We start from the raw sequence: 20,750 nt of genomic DNA, 5'->3' as shown, positions 1-20,750 counted from the left end.
TCTGATATAGATATTTTCTCTCACACTGTGGCTTGTTTTTTCACAAATGATACCCTTGTTTAAAAAAAGCAACTTTATTAAAGTATGATTTACATAAAATAAACTGTATTTATTTAAAGTATGCAGTTCATCTCAAATGTTTTTTCATACCCCCTTGTAGTTCATCCCTCTTTTCACCCTGGCCGCACACAGCCACTGATTTGTTTTCTGTCACTATAGATTAGTTTGGGTTTTCTAATGGAAATGGATTTCTAATGGGTTTCTCTAATCTTTTGAGATTCATTTGTGTTGTGTATATTAGAAGTTCGTTACTCTTTATTGCTGAATAGTATTCCATTGTATGGATGCATATTTTGTTTATGCATTCTGTCTTATTGGTAGGTCTCTTTGCCAGTACTACAAAGTGTTTTTTTTTTTTTGAAAGAGAGGAAGCAAGCTCTCGTGTCTCTCTTTTTTTTTTTAAATAAATTTATTTATTTTATTTTTGGTTGCATTGGGTCTTCGTTGCTGCACGGGGGCTTTCTCTGGTTGCGGTGAGTGGGGGCTACCCTACTGTTCGTTGCGGTGCGCGGGCTTCTCATTGCAGTGGCTTCTCTTGTTGCGGAGCACAGGCTCTAGGTGCACAGGCTTCAGTAGTTGTGGTTCGTGGGTTCTAGAGTACAGGCTCAGTAGTTGTGGTGCACTGGCTTAGTTGCTCTGCGGCGTGTGGAATCTTCCCAGACCAGGGCTCGAGCCCATGTCCCCTGCATTGGCAGGCAGATTCTTAACCACTGCACCACCAGGGAAGCCCAGTACTACACAGTTTTGATTACTGTAGCTTTATAGTAAGACTTACAGTCAGGTATTATAAGTCTCCAACTTTGTCCTTTTTAAAATACTCCTTGGGTATTCTAGGTTGTTTCCTTTCCATATGTAGAAATGAGAATAGCTACCTCAGGGTTGTTGAGGGGGTTAAATGAGGCAATCCTTACAAGTGCGTACTACCATGCTTAGCATTCAGTAAGGGCTCAGTATATCTCGTTGTTATCATTAAAAACATTTTATTAAGTATTTACTATGTGCTAGGCACTAGGTCAGGTGTATTCACACCTGTCTGTGTCTATGTTTATGTATAGATACACACATATACTTTATCTCCTTCCAGTTTCTTTTGCTTTCTTCACTTGTAAACGGGGAGGGAGTGGTCTATGCAAATGTAGGACTTGAGACCAAGTATGTCTTTATACAAAGGGTTGAAAATGACCATCTCCTTGTGTTTTGTGGTGGCCTGAGAGAAACAGGGAAGATGGCAAGAATAGTTCTGGTACCATATATTCCTGGCATGTTTGAGATCCTGAGGGATGGAAAGGCTACACAGTTAATAATAATCTTATTTTATGATTCTCTTTTTATTACTTGTCATTGCATCAACTGAACTAATTCCAATGTAACATTCTCATAGTTGAGTTAATACTGAAACCTGAAATGTGTGACTGATTAAGGCAGGGAAAAGGAACGAATTCCTATGTTTCCTGAAATGCTGAATTTTTAATTCATAGCTTTAGCATTTCCAGGTCATGTGGCTGCCTTTAAGGGTGATTTGGCAATGCTTAAGAAATTAATAGAAGATGGAGTAATCAATATTAATGAACGTGATAATAATGGATCAACTCTTATGCATAAAGGTAAGTTATGATTCCTGCTTCATCTTCAGTTCTGACACAATTGCTGTTGAGTTATTTAGCTTTTATTTTTTATTTATTTTTTTAAAAAATTATTTATTATTTATTTTTGGCTGTGTTGGGTCTTTGCTGCTGCGCACTGGCTTTCTCTAGTTGGGGCGAGCAGGGGCTACTCTTTGTTATGGTGCGCGGGCTTCTCATTGCAGTGGCTTCTCTTGTTGCGGAGCACAGGCTCTAAGCACACGGGCTTCAGTAGTTGTGGCACATGGGCTTAGTTGCTCCACGGCATGTGGGATCTTCCCGGACCAGGGCTCGGACCCATGTCCCCTGCATTGGCAGGCGGATTCTTAACCACTGCGCCACCAGGGAAGTCCCCCCTCAGGTTTCTTGACTGAGGTTACACAGCTAGTAAGAGCAAAGCTGAGGTTTCATTCATTTCTTTCCATTCATTTATTCATCAACTCTATAGACGTTTATTGAGTGTCTTTATATGCCAGCCACTTGCTAAGTTCTGTCCTGTCCTGCAATCTGTTGTTTAGTGGACCTAAACTCAGATCTTTTTAGACTGAGTTTCCCCCCAACAGTTTCCCTGCATTTTGAGATGGACCTAGAAGGAGGGGAGAAATTAGATGATCATATGATTGAGTGATGGGCACTAGGTGAGAAGACACATAAGCAGAGTTGTGGAGGTGAAAATTAATATTGAGTGCATGTGTTTTAAGGAAAGGTGGTGAACAGTTTAGGTAATCAATGGGGGCCCTGAACATTTTGAGTTACGAGGGTCAGAGGAATAAGCTACTTATACAAGATGGCAAAAGATTTTCAAAGTCTTTCACATTCACACAGATTGCACTTACATTTGGCCTGGTACAAGATTGGTCAGGAGCTATGAATACAGTAGATGAGCACTGGATAAGGATTAGAAAAAACCTAGATTATAGTTTCAAATCCATTACTTACTGGCTGTATGATGTTAAATAGCCTCTTTGAGCTTCAACATCTATATCTGTATGTAAAGCTCTCTGTATAGGGGCTGAGTACAGCAGATACTTTATTAAATATTTGTCTAATGAATGAATAAATGAACTAAAGAAAATAACATCTGGCCAACCTACTTCTGCTGGTTATTGTAAGGATTAGTATTTACAAAAATACTCTGCAGTGGTACTGTCCAAAATTTTAGAAAATTGTTCTAATAACAGTAACTTTTTTGTGTGTACATTTTGTTTTGTTTTTACAGCTGCTGGGCAAGGCCACATAGAGTGTTTGCAGTGGCTAATTAAAATGGGAGCAGACAGTAATATTACCAACAAAGCAAGGGAGAAACCCAGTGATGTGGCTAAGAGGTATCCCTATCTGCTTTGCTTCTTTCTTTTGTTTTTAAAGTTTTGTATTTACTCTTCTATACTCAGAAATCTCTGAAGATTTCTGGATTATAGGACTCGTCAAATGCTGATGGAATGATAATTTTCAAGCTGAATTGACATTTGACAACATATCAGCTCTTCTCTCTAAAGCAGTGATTCTCAGCTGGGAGGTAGTAGTCCCCCTTCTTGGGGGGTGTGCATTTGGAAATGTGGGGAGGGGTTGTCACAGTGATGGAGACCATCACTAATGTTTCATGAGGTCAGGTCCAGGAATGCCAGACATTCTACAGTGCTCAGAACAGTAGTGTACAACAAAGAATTGTCCCACCCAAATGCTGGTACCTGTTGAGAAATGCTGTGTGATAAAAAGGAGTAACCAAAAGGAGTCACATGGATTTTGAAACAAATTTTAATATTTATATTTGAATTAAATGTAACACCTATTATAGAACACCTCTAGCTCATTCAGGTCAGGCCCTCACAGAATATTTAGTTCATCCATTTGTTCATTTGATTGTTTTTTCATTCAACTTCCTGTATACTTACCATGCTCCACGTGCTATGGTTAGCATTAAGTTTACCAAGATGACAAAAAATAGTCCTTGCCCTCAAGAAACTTACAGTCTTGTGGAGAGACAAATGTACAAACATAACTTTTATTGATTATAATCAGTATGTCGTATTACATGTCATGTATAAGGTGCAGTAAGAGCACAGAAGAAAAAGTGCCCAAGTATTCCTGTTCTAAAGTTGTGGGGGAGAAATGTTAATACAGATGATGGTAAGAGTTATGAAGGCAACTGCGGGGGACAGAATTTATATAGAAGTCTGGGAAAACTTTTTTTTGGAGAAAGCAACATTTATGCTGACACTTGAAGGAGGAAGAGTTTTAAGATAACACCTTGTTTGTCTGAGGAACGCATGTGGTTCAGAACTGCTTGAATCTAAACTAGGAGTGTGGGCTAAAAGTTACACATGAGGCTTGACGGGATGCAAGGGCCTAATTATTCATTAAATTGCCATGCAATTTTTGTTTGTGAGTTCATGTTCCTTAAAATTTTGTCTGTGGGATCTCTTTGAAGCCATGGAATATGGTTTTGTTTTACCACATAGTAGCATCATTATCAACTCAGGCCCACTATTTTTTATTTTTTAAAATAGCTTTATCAAGGTATAATTGGCATATAGTAAAGTACACATATTTGTACAGCACAAACTGATGAATTCTGATATATGTATATACCTGTGAAATCATCACCACAATCAAGATAGTGAACATATCCATCACCTCCTAAAATCTCCTTGTGCACCTTTGTAATCTCTCCCTCCTACTGCTTTCCACTGCCCCATCCCCAAACAGACACTAATTTGCTTTCTGTCACTATAGATTAGTTTGCATTTGCTAGAATTTTATATAAATGGAATCATACGGTATGTACTCTTATATATTTGGCTTTTTCCACTCAGCATAATTATTTTGAAAATCATTCATGTGTATTAGTGGTTCATCTCTTATTGCTGAGTAGTATTCCATTGACTGTGGAATTCCATAGTATTCCATAGTTTGCTTATCCCCTAATCTGTTGAAGGATATCTTGTTTGTATCTACTTTTTGGTGATTATGAATAAAGCTGCTATAAACATTCAGATACAGATTTTTGTGTGAACATAAGTTTTCAGTTCACTTGAGTAATACGTAGGAGTAGGATTGCTGAGTCAGATGCTAAGAGGGTGTGTTTATCTTTATAAGAAACTGCCACAGTGCCTTCCAAAGTGACCACACCAATTTGCATTCCGTCAGCAGTGGATGAGTGTTTCTGTTGCTTCTTACCTTGCCAGCATTTGATATTGTCAGAGTTTTTGATTTTCGTAATTCCAGTAGGTGTGTAGTGGTGTCTCATTGTGTTTTTTGTTTTTTCCTAATGGAAAATAATTTGGGGCATCTTTTCATATACATATTTGCCATTTGTATGTTTTCCTTTGGTGAAGTGACTGTTCAGATCTTTTATCCACTTTTAAAACTTGGGTGGTTTTCTTATTGTTGAGTTTTAAGAACTCTTTCTATATTCTGGATACTAGTTCTTTCTCAGATTTTTGTTTTGTGAAGATTTTCTCCCAGTTGTGGTTTGTTTTTTCATTCTCTTAACAATGAAGAGCAAAATTTTTTTATCAATTTGCTCTTTTATGGGTTATGCTTTTGGTATCACATCTAAGAAATCTTTGATTTACACCAAGTCACAAAGATTTTCTTTTATGTTTTCTTTTAGACATTGTTATATATACAGTTTTAGGTTTTACATTAAGGTCTGTGATCCATTTTGAGTTAATTTTTGTATGTGGTATGAGGTATGTATCCAAGTTCTTTTTTTTGCATATGGATATCTAATTGTTCTAGCACCATTTGTTGAAAAAGCTGTCCTTTTTCTTCTATTGCCTTTGTGTCTTTGTCCACGTCAGGTGTCCATGTATGCGTGGGCTTATTTCCGTAGTCTGTATTTTATCCATTGATCTATTTGTCTGTCTTTATATCAGTATTACATGGGTGATTTAGTACTGTATCTGAATATATTCATAATTTCTGACCCACATTTCTTTGTCATTCATGCACCAAAGTGCTAGTGTGAGTGTAGTGTTATAGAAACAACCTTGAATCTGGCATAAAGCAAGTACTCAGTAAATGATAGCTGTGAAGTGACAATCTAGTAATAGAGATAACGAATTCTATTAACCGTACAACTTCCTATGTTTATTACTATATTGTTAATGATTTGCAGTACCTGGTGAAAGGTAAAGATATATGTGTGCATGTGCACATGGTTATGGAAGTGTGTGAACAAAATAAAATTTGAGGTTTTTATGTTTAGCGAGTAATTCTCCATGTCCTAAGAGAAAGCATTGAACATTTTTTTAAAAAAAATTAATTTATTTATTTTTGCTTAGGTTGGGTTTTTGTTGCTGTGCGCGGGCTTTCTCTAGTTGCAGTACGTGGGCTTCTCATTGCGGTGGCTTATTTTGCTGCAGAGCACGGCCTCTATGCGCACAGGCTTCAGCGGTTGTGGCACACGGGCTCAGTAGTTATGCCTTGCGGGCTCTAGAGCGCAGGCTCAGTTGCTGTGGCGCACAGACTTAGTTGCTCCGCGGCATGTGGGATCTTCCCAGACCGGGGCTCAAATCCGTGTCCCCTGCATTGGCAGGCGGACTCTCAACCACTGCACCACCAGGGAAGTCCCAGCATTGAACATTTTAATTAGCAAAACTGTGGGAAAAATAATGCAGATTACATACAATCACAACAACAACTTGAAAACCAAGGGTATATTATTAGAAGCTTCATAGAGATGTGGGAAAGATCAAAGAAAATAAGAAATGTGGATATGAAAGTCATTATTTTTCCATTAAATTTCAAAGCCATGCTCAGTGCTTTGAGGGTTGAGGAAGGATGAAGATTAAGGGGGCTAGAGCTATAGTTTTCCCTAAAACTGGAACCAGAACTAATTCTATGATCTAAATTAGGCCATCAGGAAAAGGTAGTAAATACAGGTAAATCAAGTAGGGTGGTTCCGGGCTTTCTACTCAGTTGAGCAGTTCCGTTTGGGGACACACCAAATATTCTTTTGATATTGGGTCACTTCTTTCAGTTGGATTTTTGCCACTAAAAAATGGAATCTGGGAATTCCCAGGCGGTCCAGTAGTTAGGACTCCTCGCTTTCACTGCCGAGGGCCCGGGTTCAGTCCCTGGTCGGGCAGCTAAGATCCCACAAGCCCCGCGGCGTGGCCAAAAAAAAAAATTCTGGAATCATTCTTTAATATGACTGCTTGTCCTTAGTTTCCACTAACTGTTTGAATTCCCCACATTGCTGGATATGCATCAAATTGTCACTGACCTTCAGACACAGTTTTCGTTCTTCATTGGTGCGTGAGTTGGTGGGATAATGTAGAGTGTAATTCCCTAAATTAAATGCAAACTGCTATTTCAATTTGAAAAAGATTGTGGATCTTGTAATTACTAATTCTTTTCTACAGGTTTGCCCATTTAGCAGCAGTAAAGCTATTGGAAGGACTACAGAAATATGATACAGATGATGAGAGTGAAATTGATGAAAATGATATTAAGTTTTTCATAAGACATGGTGTTGAGGGAAGCACTGATGCCAAAGATGATATAGGTCTCAGTGAGTCGGATAAAACAGATGCCAGAGGTAAGTGTGCCAACTCTTCCATGATTTTTCCTTTAAAAAATACCACAGATTTGAGAATTATTTTAAAGACAACTACCATCTACAAGGTAAAATACTTTGATATTTTTTGGGGAACCAGAACTAGTACAGATTTTTGTACTAGGGGTTGTTGAACATATAAAGAATGTGAGACATGATCTTTGTCCCTCAAAGAGGAAAGGGGTATTTTCCTGCCATATAACCCTGATTTCACTTCTCATGGTATTTGTCAGAGAGCCATGGTTCATATGAATGGATGAGAAGAACTGTTTCAATGGCACTCTTTCATAGAAGAAAGGTGAGAAGGATCTTTTTGAACGGAGGCTAACCAAAGCAAAGGCAGCTGTAGTAAAGTGAGCAGAGCTTGGCACTGGATTCAGACATCAGAGCTTCACCTCTTTCTAGCTGTGTTACTTTCTGAACCTTGGTTTCCTCATCTGTAAAAATGAGAATATTAACGTAATGTCATCCCACAGACTGCACTAGAGAATGGGAAGTGCCTAGAGGCTTAGTAAATGTCAATTCCCTTCCTCGTGATCTCTGGAAAGTATTTTCAGTTATTCTGGCAGGAAAAACTAGTACCAAAACTGTATTGTCTGAGAAAAACTTCTAATTCAGGTCTAAATTTAAAAAAAAAATTTTTTTTTAAGAGCTCCCAGAACATCGTCAGGCAGAACCTCACTCTCCAGGTGATGGTAGAAGCCTCTTTCCTGGTGAATGCAACCTAAAAGATGCTGATATTAGGGGCTCCCAACAAGCAGCCCACCACAGTGAGGCTCAGAGTCAGTGATCCCTTCAGAATTTCCTGACAGCTTTATTTTAAATAGCTTCACTGAGATATAATTCACATACCATTCAATTTACCCATTTAAGGTGTACAATTTAATGGTTTTTAGTATATTCAGATTTGTGCAACCATTATTACAATAAAATTTGTAACATTTCCATCACCCCCCAAAAGAAACCTCATACCCATTAGTAGTCAATCCCCCTAACCTCTACCTTCTTCTCCCTTCCCCTCAAACCACCCCCCAATTAGGCAACTGCTAATCTACTGTCTGTCTCTATAGGTTTGCCTATTTGGGGCATTTCATATGAATGGGATGATACCATATATGGTTTTTTGTGACTGGTTTCTTTCACTTAGCACAATGTCTTCAAGGTTTATGCACATTGTAACGTGGATCATTACTTCATACTTTATTCCTTTTTATTGCCAAATAATATTTTTGTATGGATATACCACATTTTATTTTATTTTTAATTTTTAATTTATTTTTTCCTAAATTTATTTGGCTGCACTGGGTCTTAGTTGTGGCATGCAGGATCTTTGTAGCGGCATGCAAGCTCTTAGTTGCAGCATGTGGGATCTAGTTCCCTGACCAGAGATCACACCCGGCCCCCCTGCATTGGGAATATGGAGTCTTAGCCACTGGACCACCAGGGAAGTCCCTATACCACATTTTATATATCTACTCATCAGTTGTTGGACATTTGAGTTGTTTCCACATTTTGGCTATTAAGAATAATGCTGCTGGGACTTCCCTGGTGGTCCAGTGGGTAAGAGTCCACGCTCCCAGTACAGGGGGCCCGGGTTCGATCCCTGGTTGGGGAACTAGATCCTGCATGCCGCAACTAAGAAGTCCGCATGTTACAACTAAAGATCCTGCATGCCTCAACGAAGATCCCACGTGCCACAGCTAAGACCCGGCACAGCCTAAATAAATAAATAAATAAATATGAAAAAAATAATGCTGCATGAACATTTGTATACATTCCTTTTTGAAAATGGAAATGTATTTTCATTGCTCTTGGATATACACCTAGCAGCTGGAATTGCTGCATCATCTGGTAAAAATATGTCTGACATTTTGAGGAACTTTCAAGCTGTTATGCAAAATAGCTGCACCATTTTATATTTCCACCAACAATGCCTGAGGGTTCCAGTTTCTCCCCTTCCTTGCCAATGCTCGTTATTGTTTGTCTTGTTAATAACTAAAACTGTTATAGTGAGTGTGTAGTGGTATCTCAGTGTAGATTTGATTGGTGTTTCCCTAATGAATAATGATGTTGAGTATCTTTTCATGTGCCCATTGATCATTTGTATATCTTTTGGAGAAATGTCTATTCAAATCCTTTGCCTATTTTTCAACTGAGTTGTTTATCTTTTTACTATTGAGTTTTAAGAGTACTTGCAGATATAAGTCCCTTATATCAGCAAGTATAAGTATTTGCAGATACTTTCTCCTATTCTGTGGGTTGTCTTTTAACTTTTTTTTTTTAACATCTTTATTGGAGTATAATTGCTTTACTATGGTGTGTTAGTTTATGCTTTATAACAAAGTGAATCAGTTATACATATACATATGTCCCCATATATCTTCCCTCTTGCGTCTCCCTCCCACCCTCCCTATCCCACCCCTCTAGGTGGTCACAAACCACCGAGCTGATCTCCCTGTGCTATGCGGCTGCTTCCCACTAGCTATCTATTTTACGTTTGGTAGCGTATATATGTCCATGCCACTCTCTCACTTTGTCACAGCTTACCCTTCCCCCTCCCCATATCCTCAATTCCATTCTCTAGTAGGTCTGTGTGTTTATTCCTGTCTTACCCCTAGGTTCTTCATGACCTTGTTTTTTTTTTTTCCTTAGATTCCATATATATGTGTTAGCATACGGTATTTGTTTTTCTCTTTCTGACTTACATCACTCTGTAAAACAGACTCTAGGTCCATCCACCTCACTACAAATATCTCAATTTCGTTTCTTTTTATGGCTGAGTAATATTCCATTGTATATATGTGCCACATCTTCTTTATCCATTCATCTGATGATGGACACTTAGGTTGCTTCCATGTCCTGGCTATTGTAAATAGAGCTGCAATGAACATTTTAGTCATGACTCTTTTTGAATTATGGTTTTCTCAGGGTATATGCCCAGTAGTGGGATTGCTGGGTCATACGGTAGTTCTAATTTTAGATTTTTAAGGAACCTCCATACTGTTCTCCATAGTGGCTGTATCAATTTACATTCCCACCAACAGTGCAAGAGGGTTCCCTTTTCTCCACACCCTCTCCAGCATTTATTGTTTCTAGATTTTTTTGATGATGGCCATTCTGACTGGTGTGAGATGATATCTCATTGCAGTTTTGATTTGCATTTCTCTAATGATTAGTGATGTTGAGCATTCTTTCATGTGTTTGTTGGCAATCTGTATATCTTCTTTGGAGAAATGTCTATTTAGGTCTTCTGCCCATTTTTGGATTGGGTTGTTTGTTTTTCTGTTATTGAGCTGCATGAGCTGCTTGTAAATCTTGGAGATTAGTCCTTTGTCAGTTGCTTTGTTTGCAAATATTTTCTCCCACTCTGAGGGTTGTCTTTTCGTCTTGTTTATGGTTTCCTTTGCTGTGCAAAAGCTTTTAAGTTTCATTAGGTCCCATTTGTTTATTTTTGGTTTTATTTCCATTTCTCTAGGAGGTGGGTCAAAAAGGATCTTGCTGTGATTTATGTCATAGAGTGTTCTGCCTATGTTTTCCTCTAAGAGTTTGATAGTGTCTGGCCTTACATTTAGGTCTTTAATCCATTTTGAGTTTATTTTTGTGTATGGTGTTAGGGAGTGTTCTAATTTCATACTTTTACATGTACCTGTCCAGTTTTCCCAGCACCACTTATTGAGGAGGCTGTCTTTTATCCTAACTTTCTTAATGATGTCCTTGCCAGTGCAAGTTTTTAATTTTGATGCAATCCATTTTATCTATTTTAAAATTTTGTTTGTGCTTAAATTTCTTTTTTGTTGATTGTACTGAGAATTAGCAAGGACTTATTAGCACTGCAGAAGATGAACAGTTGATTTGTAGAATTTCAGTGTCTTCTGAAATTAGTTGATTAGGAGATTTTTGTGAAGTGATCATTGTCAGTGAATCACAAAAATTTTAAAAGATGTTTAAGGAAAGACCAAGAACGAAGCTAGAACAGTTTCCTTCTGTGGTGTGTTTGACACAAATGCACTCTTACACCCTTGCCATATAGTGAGGCTCTGGCTGGTGCCCAGCTGGGGTGCTTGCAGCTAGTGAAGGTACTATATATGAAGTCATATGCTATTTGACATAACTATTTAATTTTATTCCAGGGCAAAATCCAAAGGACTGGCCAGTCTCTTGGAATACTAGGTTTTGCCAGAGTGCCTACGGGGGACTGAATGGATTTCTTGTCATCACAGACTTCTTGGAACTGAGCCTCAATTCAGAGCATTCTTTAGTGAATTAGGTTTAGGGTCATGGCATCATAGAACCCCATTTGAGGTTTGATTCCTGGCTCAACATTCCTGTCACATGTCATCCAGCATCCAATCACCTTCAGTGACAAGGCCCCCACTATCACCCATGTGGCCCATTTCTACCTTTTGACAGGGGCAAATGTATAAGGCACTTATCGTAGTGTCCTTCCCATCACAGGCACTCCACAAATACATGATAGCTCTTAACTGTTTTTTTTTTTAACATCTTTATTGGAGTATAATTGCTTTACAGTGGTGTGTTAGTTTCTGCTTTATAACAAAGTGAATCAGTTATATATATACATATGTTCCCATATCTCTTCCCTCTTGCGTCTCCCTCCCTCCCACCCTCTTAACTGTTTTTGTTGAAAAGTTTCGCCTTTGTTAAGATCTTTCTTCCTGGAACTAATCCCTATTAATCCTAGCTCTTACCTCCGATGATCCCATAGAACAGCCCTTTCAAAACATAGCCTTCAAATGTTAAAGAATTAAATAAACCATCACAATTCTTTCCATTTTATGTAACATTAAAAAAAAATCCCCTCTACTTGTTTGCTATTAGTTATGGTGGATCCCAAACCTGTCTGCCCGTCAGAATTGTCTGAGGAGCTTTTACTAACTACTGATACCTGAATTTGTAGGACTGCTATGGGGCTCAAACATATACATTTTTAAAAAGTACCCCAGTTGATTCTGATGTATGTAGTTTGGAACCTGCAGCTCTAACCTATTGAGAGATAAATCAGAGTGGTGAGTGTCAGGGAGAAGAGGCTGTGATTTGCTAACCTGGTTGTAAAGCAGAGTTTCTCAGCTTCTGTGTTATTGACATTTTGGGCCAGATACTTATTTGTTGAGGGGGGCCCACCTGTGCATTTTAAGGTATTTAGTAGCATCCTGAGCCTCTACATGCCAATAGTCTGTTTCCCTCCATGCCCCGAGGTTTAACAAGTAAAAGGTCTCCAGATATTGCCAAGTGTTCCTTGGAGGAGAAGATCACCCCAGGTTGAGAACCTGTACCACAAAGGATAGAAAAAATCATGGTTTTGATAGCTGGAGAATAGCTCAAGGTAGCTCTTAACACACTTCCTTCTCAATATCCTCTTGCCTAGATATTACAAGTGACTAATCATAAAATTGGGGGGCTGAATTAGTTCTGATTTATCATAAATCAATCAAGCATATTTCAGTTTTTCTAATTTTCTGACATAAATAGATTGTGCATGGTCCTGTAATGTACAACTAGTCCTAAAACACTGCTAGCCAGCCTCCCTCCCCTCCCCTCCCCTCCCCTCCCTTCCCTTCCTTTCCCTGGTATTAATAGTCATAACAGTGATATATCCTCCAACAGCAGGAACAGAATCCTCCATTTAGATATTTCACTGCTTGTTCACCCTAATACTCTGCTACTGATATGTGTCCTTCTATATAGACACCACCCTCCCTCCATCTCCTTCCCCGAACCATACAGACACTGACCATGCAGACACTGGCTTTAGAGGAAGAGTATGCTCCAGGACCAGCATCCTGTGAGCTCATGAGCTGTTATCTGTCTAAACTAGGTTCCTGTTCAACTTTGTCTTGCAGTGAGAGCTTATAAGAAAATTGTAGAATTGAGACACCTCCTGGAAATTGCAGAGAGCAACTATAAACACTTGGGAGGCATAACAGAAGAAGATCTAAAGCAGAAGAAAGAACAGCTTGAGTCTGAAAAGTAATGTCCTCAAAACTTTGATGGTTTGTTTTTACTTACCTTTCTAAATGCCACGTGAGGGTTTGTTGATTAACAACTTATTTTTTCATCCCCACCAAAGGGTGTGAGTTTCCAACCTGTTTTCTCCTAAGCCCCCAGATGGAGAAGGTGTTAAGATTTTTAAAAAATTGTGGTACGGGACTTTCCTGGTGGCACAGTGGTTAAGAATCCACCTGCTAGTGCAGGGGACATGGGTTCGAGCCCTGGGATGGGAAGATCCCACATGCCGCGGAGTAACTAAGCCCGTGCACCACAACTGCTGAAGCCCGCGTGCCTAGAGCCTGTGCTCTGCAACAAGAGAAGCCACCGCAGTGAGAAGCCTGTGCTCCGCAACAAAGAGTAGCCTCCACTTGCTGCAACTAGGGAAAGCCTGCGCGCAGCAACAAAGACCCAACACAGGTCTTCGTTGTGGTGCCAAAAACTTGTGCACCAATTTAAAAAAATTTTAATTTTTTAAAAATTAAAAAAAATTTGTGGTAAAATACACATAAGCATAAAATATATCTTAACTACTTTTAAGGCAGAATTCAGTAGTGTTAACTACATTCCACATTTTTGTATAACCATCCTCCAGAACTTTTTGTCTCGCAAAACTAAAACGCTAAGAAGAGTTCCTGTTTTCGTTTTTTTGTCTGTTTTTTTTTTTTTTTTTTGCGGTACACGGGCCTCTCACTGCTGTGGCCTCTCCCGTTACGGAGCACAGGCTCCGGACGCGCAGGCTCAGCTGCCATGGCCCGCGGGCCCAGCTGCACCGCGGCACGTGGGATCCTCCCGGACCGGGGCACGAACCCGTGTCCCCTGCATTGGCAGGCGGACTCCCAACCACTGCGCCACCAGGGAAGACCCTTTGTTTTTTTTTTGCGGTACGCGGGCCTCTCACTGCTGCGGCCCCTCCCGTTGCGGAGCACAGGCTCCAGACGCGCAGACTCAGTGGCCATGGCTCACGGGCCCAGCCGCTCCGCGGCACGTGGGATCTTCCCGGACCGGGGCACGAACCTGCGTCCCCTGCATTGGCAGGCAGACTCTCAACCACTGCGCCACCAGGGAAGGCCGACCCTTTGCTTTTTTGAGACCACAGCTACTTTGAGCTTTTCAATCAACACAGTCTCTAGCCATCCCTATCGAATTGGACTGCTTGCTCACAAGTCACCAACCTAGTCCTATGTTCACGGACAGTGGCACCCCTCAGAACGCTTGCATATTCCCTCACCTTTCACTTCCTGCACCTGAAATTGGCTCTCGGTACATATGGTACCTCTCTAGTTAACTAATGGCTGCTGGGATAGAGGATGCAAAGTGCTTATTTCCTCCCACTGCCTCTTTTCTTGTCTCTGCTTTCCACAGTGGACAGGGAACACAGGGAGACAGGAGGGGAGACTTGTAGTTTAATCAAAACACGGGTCTGTAAAGAGCAGTGCACATGGATTCTCCACTTCCCCTGCCCTTTCCTTTGGTTGGGTCTCTTTCCCTCATACTCCTAGAACCTCCTGTTTCTCTTGCATTCACCCTCTTCTGAATTTAATCTCAGTAAGAGGTCTGGTAAATGTATTCAGAGTAACATCTAAATCTTTGATAAGATGGGTACTTGGGAGTTTGAACAGAAGACAAAATCTTAAGCCAAAATACTCTGTCTCTTAATGGGATTTTAGGCACCAGGAAGTTGTGGTAGACCAAAAAGAAATTTTCTTTTTTTTAATCAGGGGCCTTCTTGGTATCTCATAAATCACATCACATAAGTAGCTGTCCACTGCCTGCCTCTCTCTCTCTCTCTCTCTCTCTCTCTCTCTCTCTCTCTCTCTCTCTCTCTCTCTCTCTCTCTCTCTCTATATATATATATATATATATGTATGTATGTATGTAGGTATGTATATTTTGGCTGCATTGCACAGCATGCAGGATCTTAGTTCCTTGACCAGGGATTGAACCCGTGCCCCCTGCAATGGAAGCGTGGAGTCCTAACCACTGGACCACCAGGGAATTCCTGACTGCCTCTGTATTGATTAAAGTGTTTGAGATGTAGAATATTTTTAGTATTGGCCTCTGCCTAAGAACCTAGCCGAAAGTTCTTAGCTCCCTTGTAGTCTAGAAAAGTACTTCACAGTAGAGCAATTATTTCCTAGATAATGAGCTTTAAATTTTGTTCCCTTTACCTCTCTTCCAAGACATATTACTGTACTACTGCTAGGGATGCTTGTAGTACTTCTGAGCACTACTGTATGGTAGGCACTATATAAGCCTCTTGTATATATTGTTTCATGCAGTCTTCACAGCTCCATTAGCTATTATCTCAGTACGTGGATTAGGAAACCAAGACTGAATTTACAAGTAACTCGCATGAAGTCACAAAGGGAGGACTAAGCGTGGGGGATGGAGCCAGGATTTGTGTCTGAGTCTATATGACTCCAAACCTATTATCCAAGGTCATTACAATTTTAATAATAGTCTTTAATGGAACGTTTAATTCTAATGTTCACATTTCAGTGTGAAATGGTTATTATATTGATGTAAGTCATTTGAGCAGGATTTTTTTTTTTTATAAAAATTGCTTTAGCCTTTGTGCCAGATTGTAGTTTCCTATTAGCTGAGACTGCAGTGTTTCCTCTGAGTAAGCTTTACTTCTTCTCTAGTATGTGTTTCTCACTTTGTGTTGAGTACATCTGAAGACATTTATTCTTTGGGTACAAACTCCTGATCTTATATCTAATTGTAAAGGAAACCTGGATAAGTATTAGTTTGAGAGATGTCCTTTTGCCTTTGTCATTATTGATTGGTTAGATGAAACTCAGAATACAGCAAAACGTGGTTGTGTTATTCTGTCCTGGGGCTGATTTTCTCTTCTCATTTGCTGAATTCTAGGTTTCCACAGTTAATGTTCTTCTTTCCTATCTCTAACCTCAACCCCACTCACTTCCATACCAGGGCTACTACTGTATACTCTTAGATTGCCCTCCTTCAGACCTGACATCCAACTCAACATGCCTTGGGAGTTCTGGTGCCCTCACCATCCAGCAATAAGGCAGAAAGAAACCCTGGTTCCAGTCCTGGCATCGCTTGTCTGGGTATATTCTAACATCTTCCTGATATGTCTCCCAACTTCCTGTCCCTGCTCCCTCACGCCCCACCCTCATCCCCTGCAGTCTGTTCATCATGCTAAAACCTAAGTCAGATAAATCTCACATATTATTGACTGAAAGAATCCAGGCACACAAATGAATATAATGTACAATTTCATTTACAAGCAGAGACAAAACTAATCTAACACGATAGGTATTCAGAAGTGTGGTTACCTCTGCGAAGTGAGGGTTGCCTGGGAAGGGCATGAAGGAACTTTCTGAGATGATGGAAGTATTTTGTGTCTTGGTAGTCATGGTGGATGCATTAGTGGAAACTCATTGAATTGTTTAGTTGATATTTGTGTAATTCACTCAAAGTAAATTTTACATCATTAAAAAAAAACAAAGCTAAACAAAGCAAAAGACATTTAAGTTAGAGCATGCCGTTTCTCTGTTGAGATCCTCTAATGGCTTCCCATTTCACTCAGAGTAAAAGCCGAGTCCTTGTTGCGACTTACCAGGCCCTGCTTGTTCTGGCTCCCTTTTACCTCTCTGACTCTACTCCAGCCACATTGGCTTCTTTCTTCGAGTTCACCAGGTGTTCTTCTGCCTTAGGGCCTTTGCACTTGCTATTCTCTCTGTCTGGGATGCTCGTCCCCCAGATGTCTACTTGATTATCTCTTATTTCCTTTTGGACTTTGCTCACAAGCCCCCTTCTCAGTAAGGCCTTCCCTGGTCATTGTGTATGGGGTATTAACCCCCTCCTCAACAACATTTCTATTATTTTCTTGCTTTATTTTTTTCTCCCTTAACCATTTATCACCTTCCAGCATACTTATATTTACTTACTTATATTGAAATACATATATTTACTTATTTATTTTCTTTACTGTCTTCCACCACTGCTGCCAAGGTAGGCCCCACAAGGGTAGATTTGGCCTGTTTTGTTCACTGCTTTTATCTCCAGTATGTATAGATCAGTGCTGGCTCATAGTACACTCTCAGTATATATTTGTTGAAAAAATGCTTTCTTTGTTTTATTTGCCTTAAATATAATGTATATAATGTATGGATACTTTATTACCAAAAATAATTGCTAGTTGATATTGGAGATTGATTGAAACCAAATTTTTTTGACAGGACTATCAAAGAGCTGCAGGGCCACCTAGAGTATGAACGACTACGCAGAGAAAAATTAGAATGTCAGCTGGATGAGTATCGAGCAGAGGTAGATCAACTCAGGGAGATGCTGGAAAAAACTCAGGTTCCCAACTTTGCGGCTGTGGTTAGTATCCTTCTTAACACATTTATCTTTCTCAAGAAGTAGTATACAAGAGTAGCTAAGAGTACCAGCTTTGGAGGGGGCTATTTGGGTTTGAATCCTGGCTGCAGCCCTTTTTGGTTTGGACAAGTCATTTAACCTCTCTTTGCCTTATTTGTAAATTGGAGTTAATAACATATTTTCTAGGAGTAAGGAGTAAAGGAATATACATATACACATACATATATATATATATATATACACACACATACATTACTCTATAAAACTATATATACATACACATACATATGTGTCTATGTACCTACCTATCTCTCAGTTGGAATAGCAACCTGGTTCATATGTGTGCAGTAAGTTTTATTATTATTGTATCATGTAAGGAAAAAAATTTTATAAGCAGAGTAATCAATAAGAATTCTGAGACAGCTATGGAGTATGTATGTTTTAATTCTAAATATCCAAAATAAACTGCTCTAAAAAACTGACATGAGAAACATAACAAAGAACAAATGAAGAAAAGCAGGTGGAGTATAGAAAATAGAGTGAAAGTGACAGCAAGAAACCCCCAGTGGTGCTTGCCTTTCAGGCCATCCAGTCTCAGTAGAACAGGCAGAAAGCTCACCAGGGAAACTTTGACCCTCACTCTCCCCTGCTCTGAAGATGTGGCCTTTGTGGACAGTTCATGTGACATAGTGTAGGGATTCAGGTATGTTTCATATTTTCTTTCCATAGGGAATTTTTTTCTTCAGTCCTCGTGGGTAAGTTAATTTTGTTCAGATCTACATAACCTCAAATATGATATATAATAAAAACTTCCTGGCTTCTTTTTATTTTGTACAAACTAATCATTAGTCTCTTTAATAACCACTTAAAAAGTATTAATATATGTGCTTATTGTAAAATGTTAAAAACAGGGCAGACTCTCCTCCCCATATCAAGTTCCACTCTCCAGAGGAAGTCGCTATTAATGGTTTGGTCTCATATTAGACAACATTCTGTTCATCTGCATACGTGTGTATTTCTGTATACAAATTCACTTTCTCTGGGTTTTGGTATCCACCAGTGCTTAATTTTCCAAGGGATAGAAATAATCATCATAATCCATTATCTTCATTCTTGCAGTGACCATCTTATACCACGTTTAGCCTCTGGGAACACTTTAGTATGGAGAGGCTGCCTGGGGCAGTCATGTGGTGTTGGCTAGCGGACATACACCTTTTATAAACTACCACTGACACTCCAGATCCGCTCCCTCTCCACCTTGTGGCAGGAACTCTGCCTATTCTAGTCTCCTCAGAGGCAAGAACATACATTGTTCTTCGCTAGCTAGCTGCCTAGATCTTTTGGAGATCACCCGAGCTGCACGCCTTTTGAGTCAATCCAGATTGATGGTCTACATAGAAAATTTTTGGTTTTTAGCTATTTAAAATTATTCTTTTCCTGCCCAGAAATGTCTGTTCCCAGGGTGGTTTGATGTCATACACTAATAGAGCACATCCTTCCTAAGACCTTGCTCTCTACCAACAATGTGTAGCTTTCAGGAGCGCTGACTCGAGGTCCCTGTACTCTGGGCCCATCGTTTTTTGCGGTCCTGCTGTAGGTTACACGAGTTTTTGTAAATGAGCAAATGTCACTGACCTCTAATGGCAGCTGCTTATTTTCTGTTCTGCAAGAGCTTCTGGGTCTCATAACACCTACCTCATGGGATGGTATTGATGTTAGATGAAATACTGTGTAGAACTCCTGAGGTATTTTCTGTCTACTAGTATTCATGGTATTCTCCCTTCCTCATATCCTTTTCTTTTTTTTCCTTTCTTTCAATTTTCTACATTTGAGTTGTATAAACAGTCAGTGGATAAATGTGTGTAGCCCTATGCATCTGAAAGGAGGAGGAATTAGTTTATTGTGGAGTCTAAATATGTAAAGTATAAATAAAATGAACTTTTGATTCAGTGCTCATTTATATAGAGGCTTCAAGAAGCTCTGACTAAATCTCTCCTGCCACCTTCTGGTAAGGACCTATGATTGCATATGACTTTTTCCCCTATAAAAGAATCTGCAAGAGCATAATTTTTAGCCAGAAAAAAATTCCTAGGATAGTCTGACATAATGCACTTAAATAGGTTTTTTATAATAATAATAACTGGTTTTGATAATAATACATTTTTATAGTGCTTTCTCACATATTGTCTCAGCCTGCATTAACCCACTTCACAAGCCTTATTTTCTATTCTCCTACACGTCGCCTACCTTTTCTGAACTTGCCCCACACTTTCCCACCCCCAAGCCTTTGCTCGTTTTGTCCATATACCTTGAAGCCTTTCTGTCAACTCTGCCTCTCAAAATCCTCTTTAGGAACCATCTTGTTCATCAACCTTGTCCTAACCCCCCGGACCACAAATGATCTGTCCTCCTTTCAGCAAGCACTTTGTACTGCTCTGAGGGCCCCTCACCATTTGTATTATAGTTCAATTGGCTACTTTACACACAGCACTGAAAATTTAAATTCTGTGAGATCTAACTTGCCTTGATTAATAGCATCATCAACAGTTACTGAGTACTTGCTATGTGTTGCGCTCAGTGCCAGGAACTTTATATCTGGCAGATGTTATTTCTTCATTTTACAAATAACAAACCAAATCTCAGAGAAAATAAGGAATTCGCGTAAAGTCACACAGCTTGTTAGATGGGCAGCCATGATTTGAACCTAACTGCCTAACCCCCTTTTAGTGACACTTGTTACTGTCACTTGTGTAGCCCCTTTGCCCTTCCAGCTCACTCACTGTGCTTATGAGAAGATTTAGTTTGAAAAATTGGTCTTAAAAAATTTTTTTTAAAGAAGATGTTGGGGGGTAGGAGTTTATTAATTTTATTTATTTTTGCTGTGTTGGGTCTTCATTTCTGTGCGAGGGCTTTCTCCAGTTGTGGCAGGTGGGGGCCACTCTTCATCACAGTGCGCGGGCCTCTCACTATCGCGGCCTCTCTTGTTGCGGAGCACAGGCTCCAGACTCGCAGGCTCAGTAGTTGTGGCTCACGGGCCCAGTCGCTCCGTGGCATGTGGGATCCTCCCAGACCAGGGCTTGAACCCGTGTCCCCTGCATTAGCAGGCAGACTCTCAACCACTGTGCCACCAGGGAAGCCCGGTC

General features: G+C 39.8%; 1 protein-coding gene across 1 annotated transcript in view; it reads left to right on the top strand.

Annotated features, from left to right (window-relative positions):
• The window catches only part of ANKRD42 (ankyrin repeat domain 42), a 62,401-nt gene that overhangs the window by 30,297 nt on the left and 11,354 nt on the right, over positions 1-20,750 (top strand). Inside the window, exons 7-11 of the mRNA XM_060019656.1 lie at positions 1,539-1,664; positions 2,902-3,007; positions 7,052-7,227; positions 13,107-13,233; positions 17,466-17,610. Of these exons, the coding sequence (XP_059875639.1) occupies positions 1,539-1,664; positions 2,902-3,007; positions 7,052-7,227; positions 13,107-13,233; positions 17,466-17,610 (680 nt within the window). The remainder of the gene's footprint in view (positions 1-1,538; positions 1,665-2,901; positions 3,008-7,051; positions 7,228-13,106; positions 13,234-17,465; positions 17,611-20,750) is intronic.

The sequence above is a fragment of the Delphinus delphis genome, chromosome 8, assembly GCF_949987515.2.
Source record: "Delphinus delphis chromosome 8, mDelDel1.2, whole genome shotgun sequence".
Classification (NCBI taxonomy): domain Eukaryota; kingdom Metazoa; phylum Chordata; class Mammalia; order Artiodactyla; family Delphinidae; genus Delphinus; species Delphinus delphis.
The sequence above is the reverse complement of the archived record's forward strand: the minus strand, read 5'-3'. Positions and strand labels throughout refer to the sequence as shown.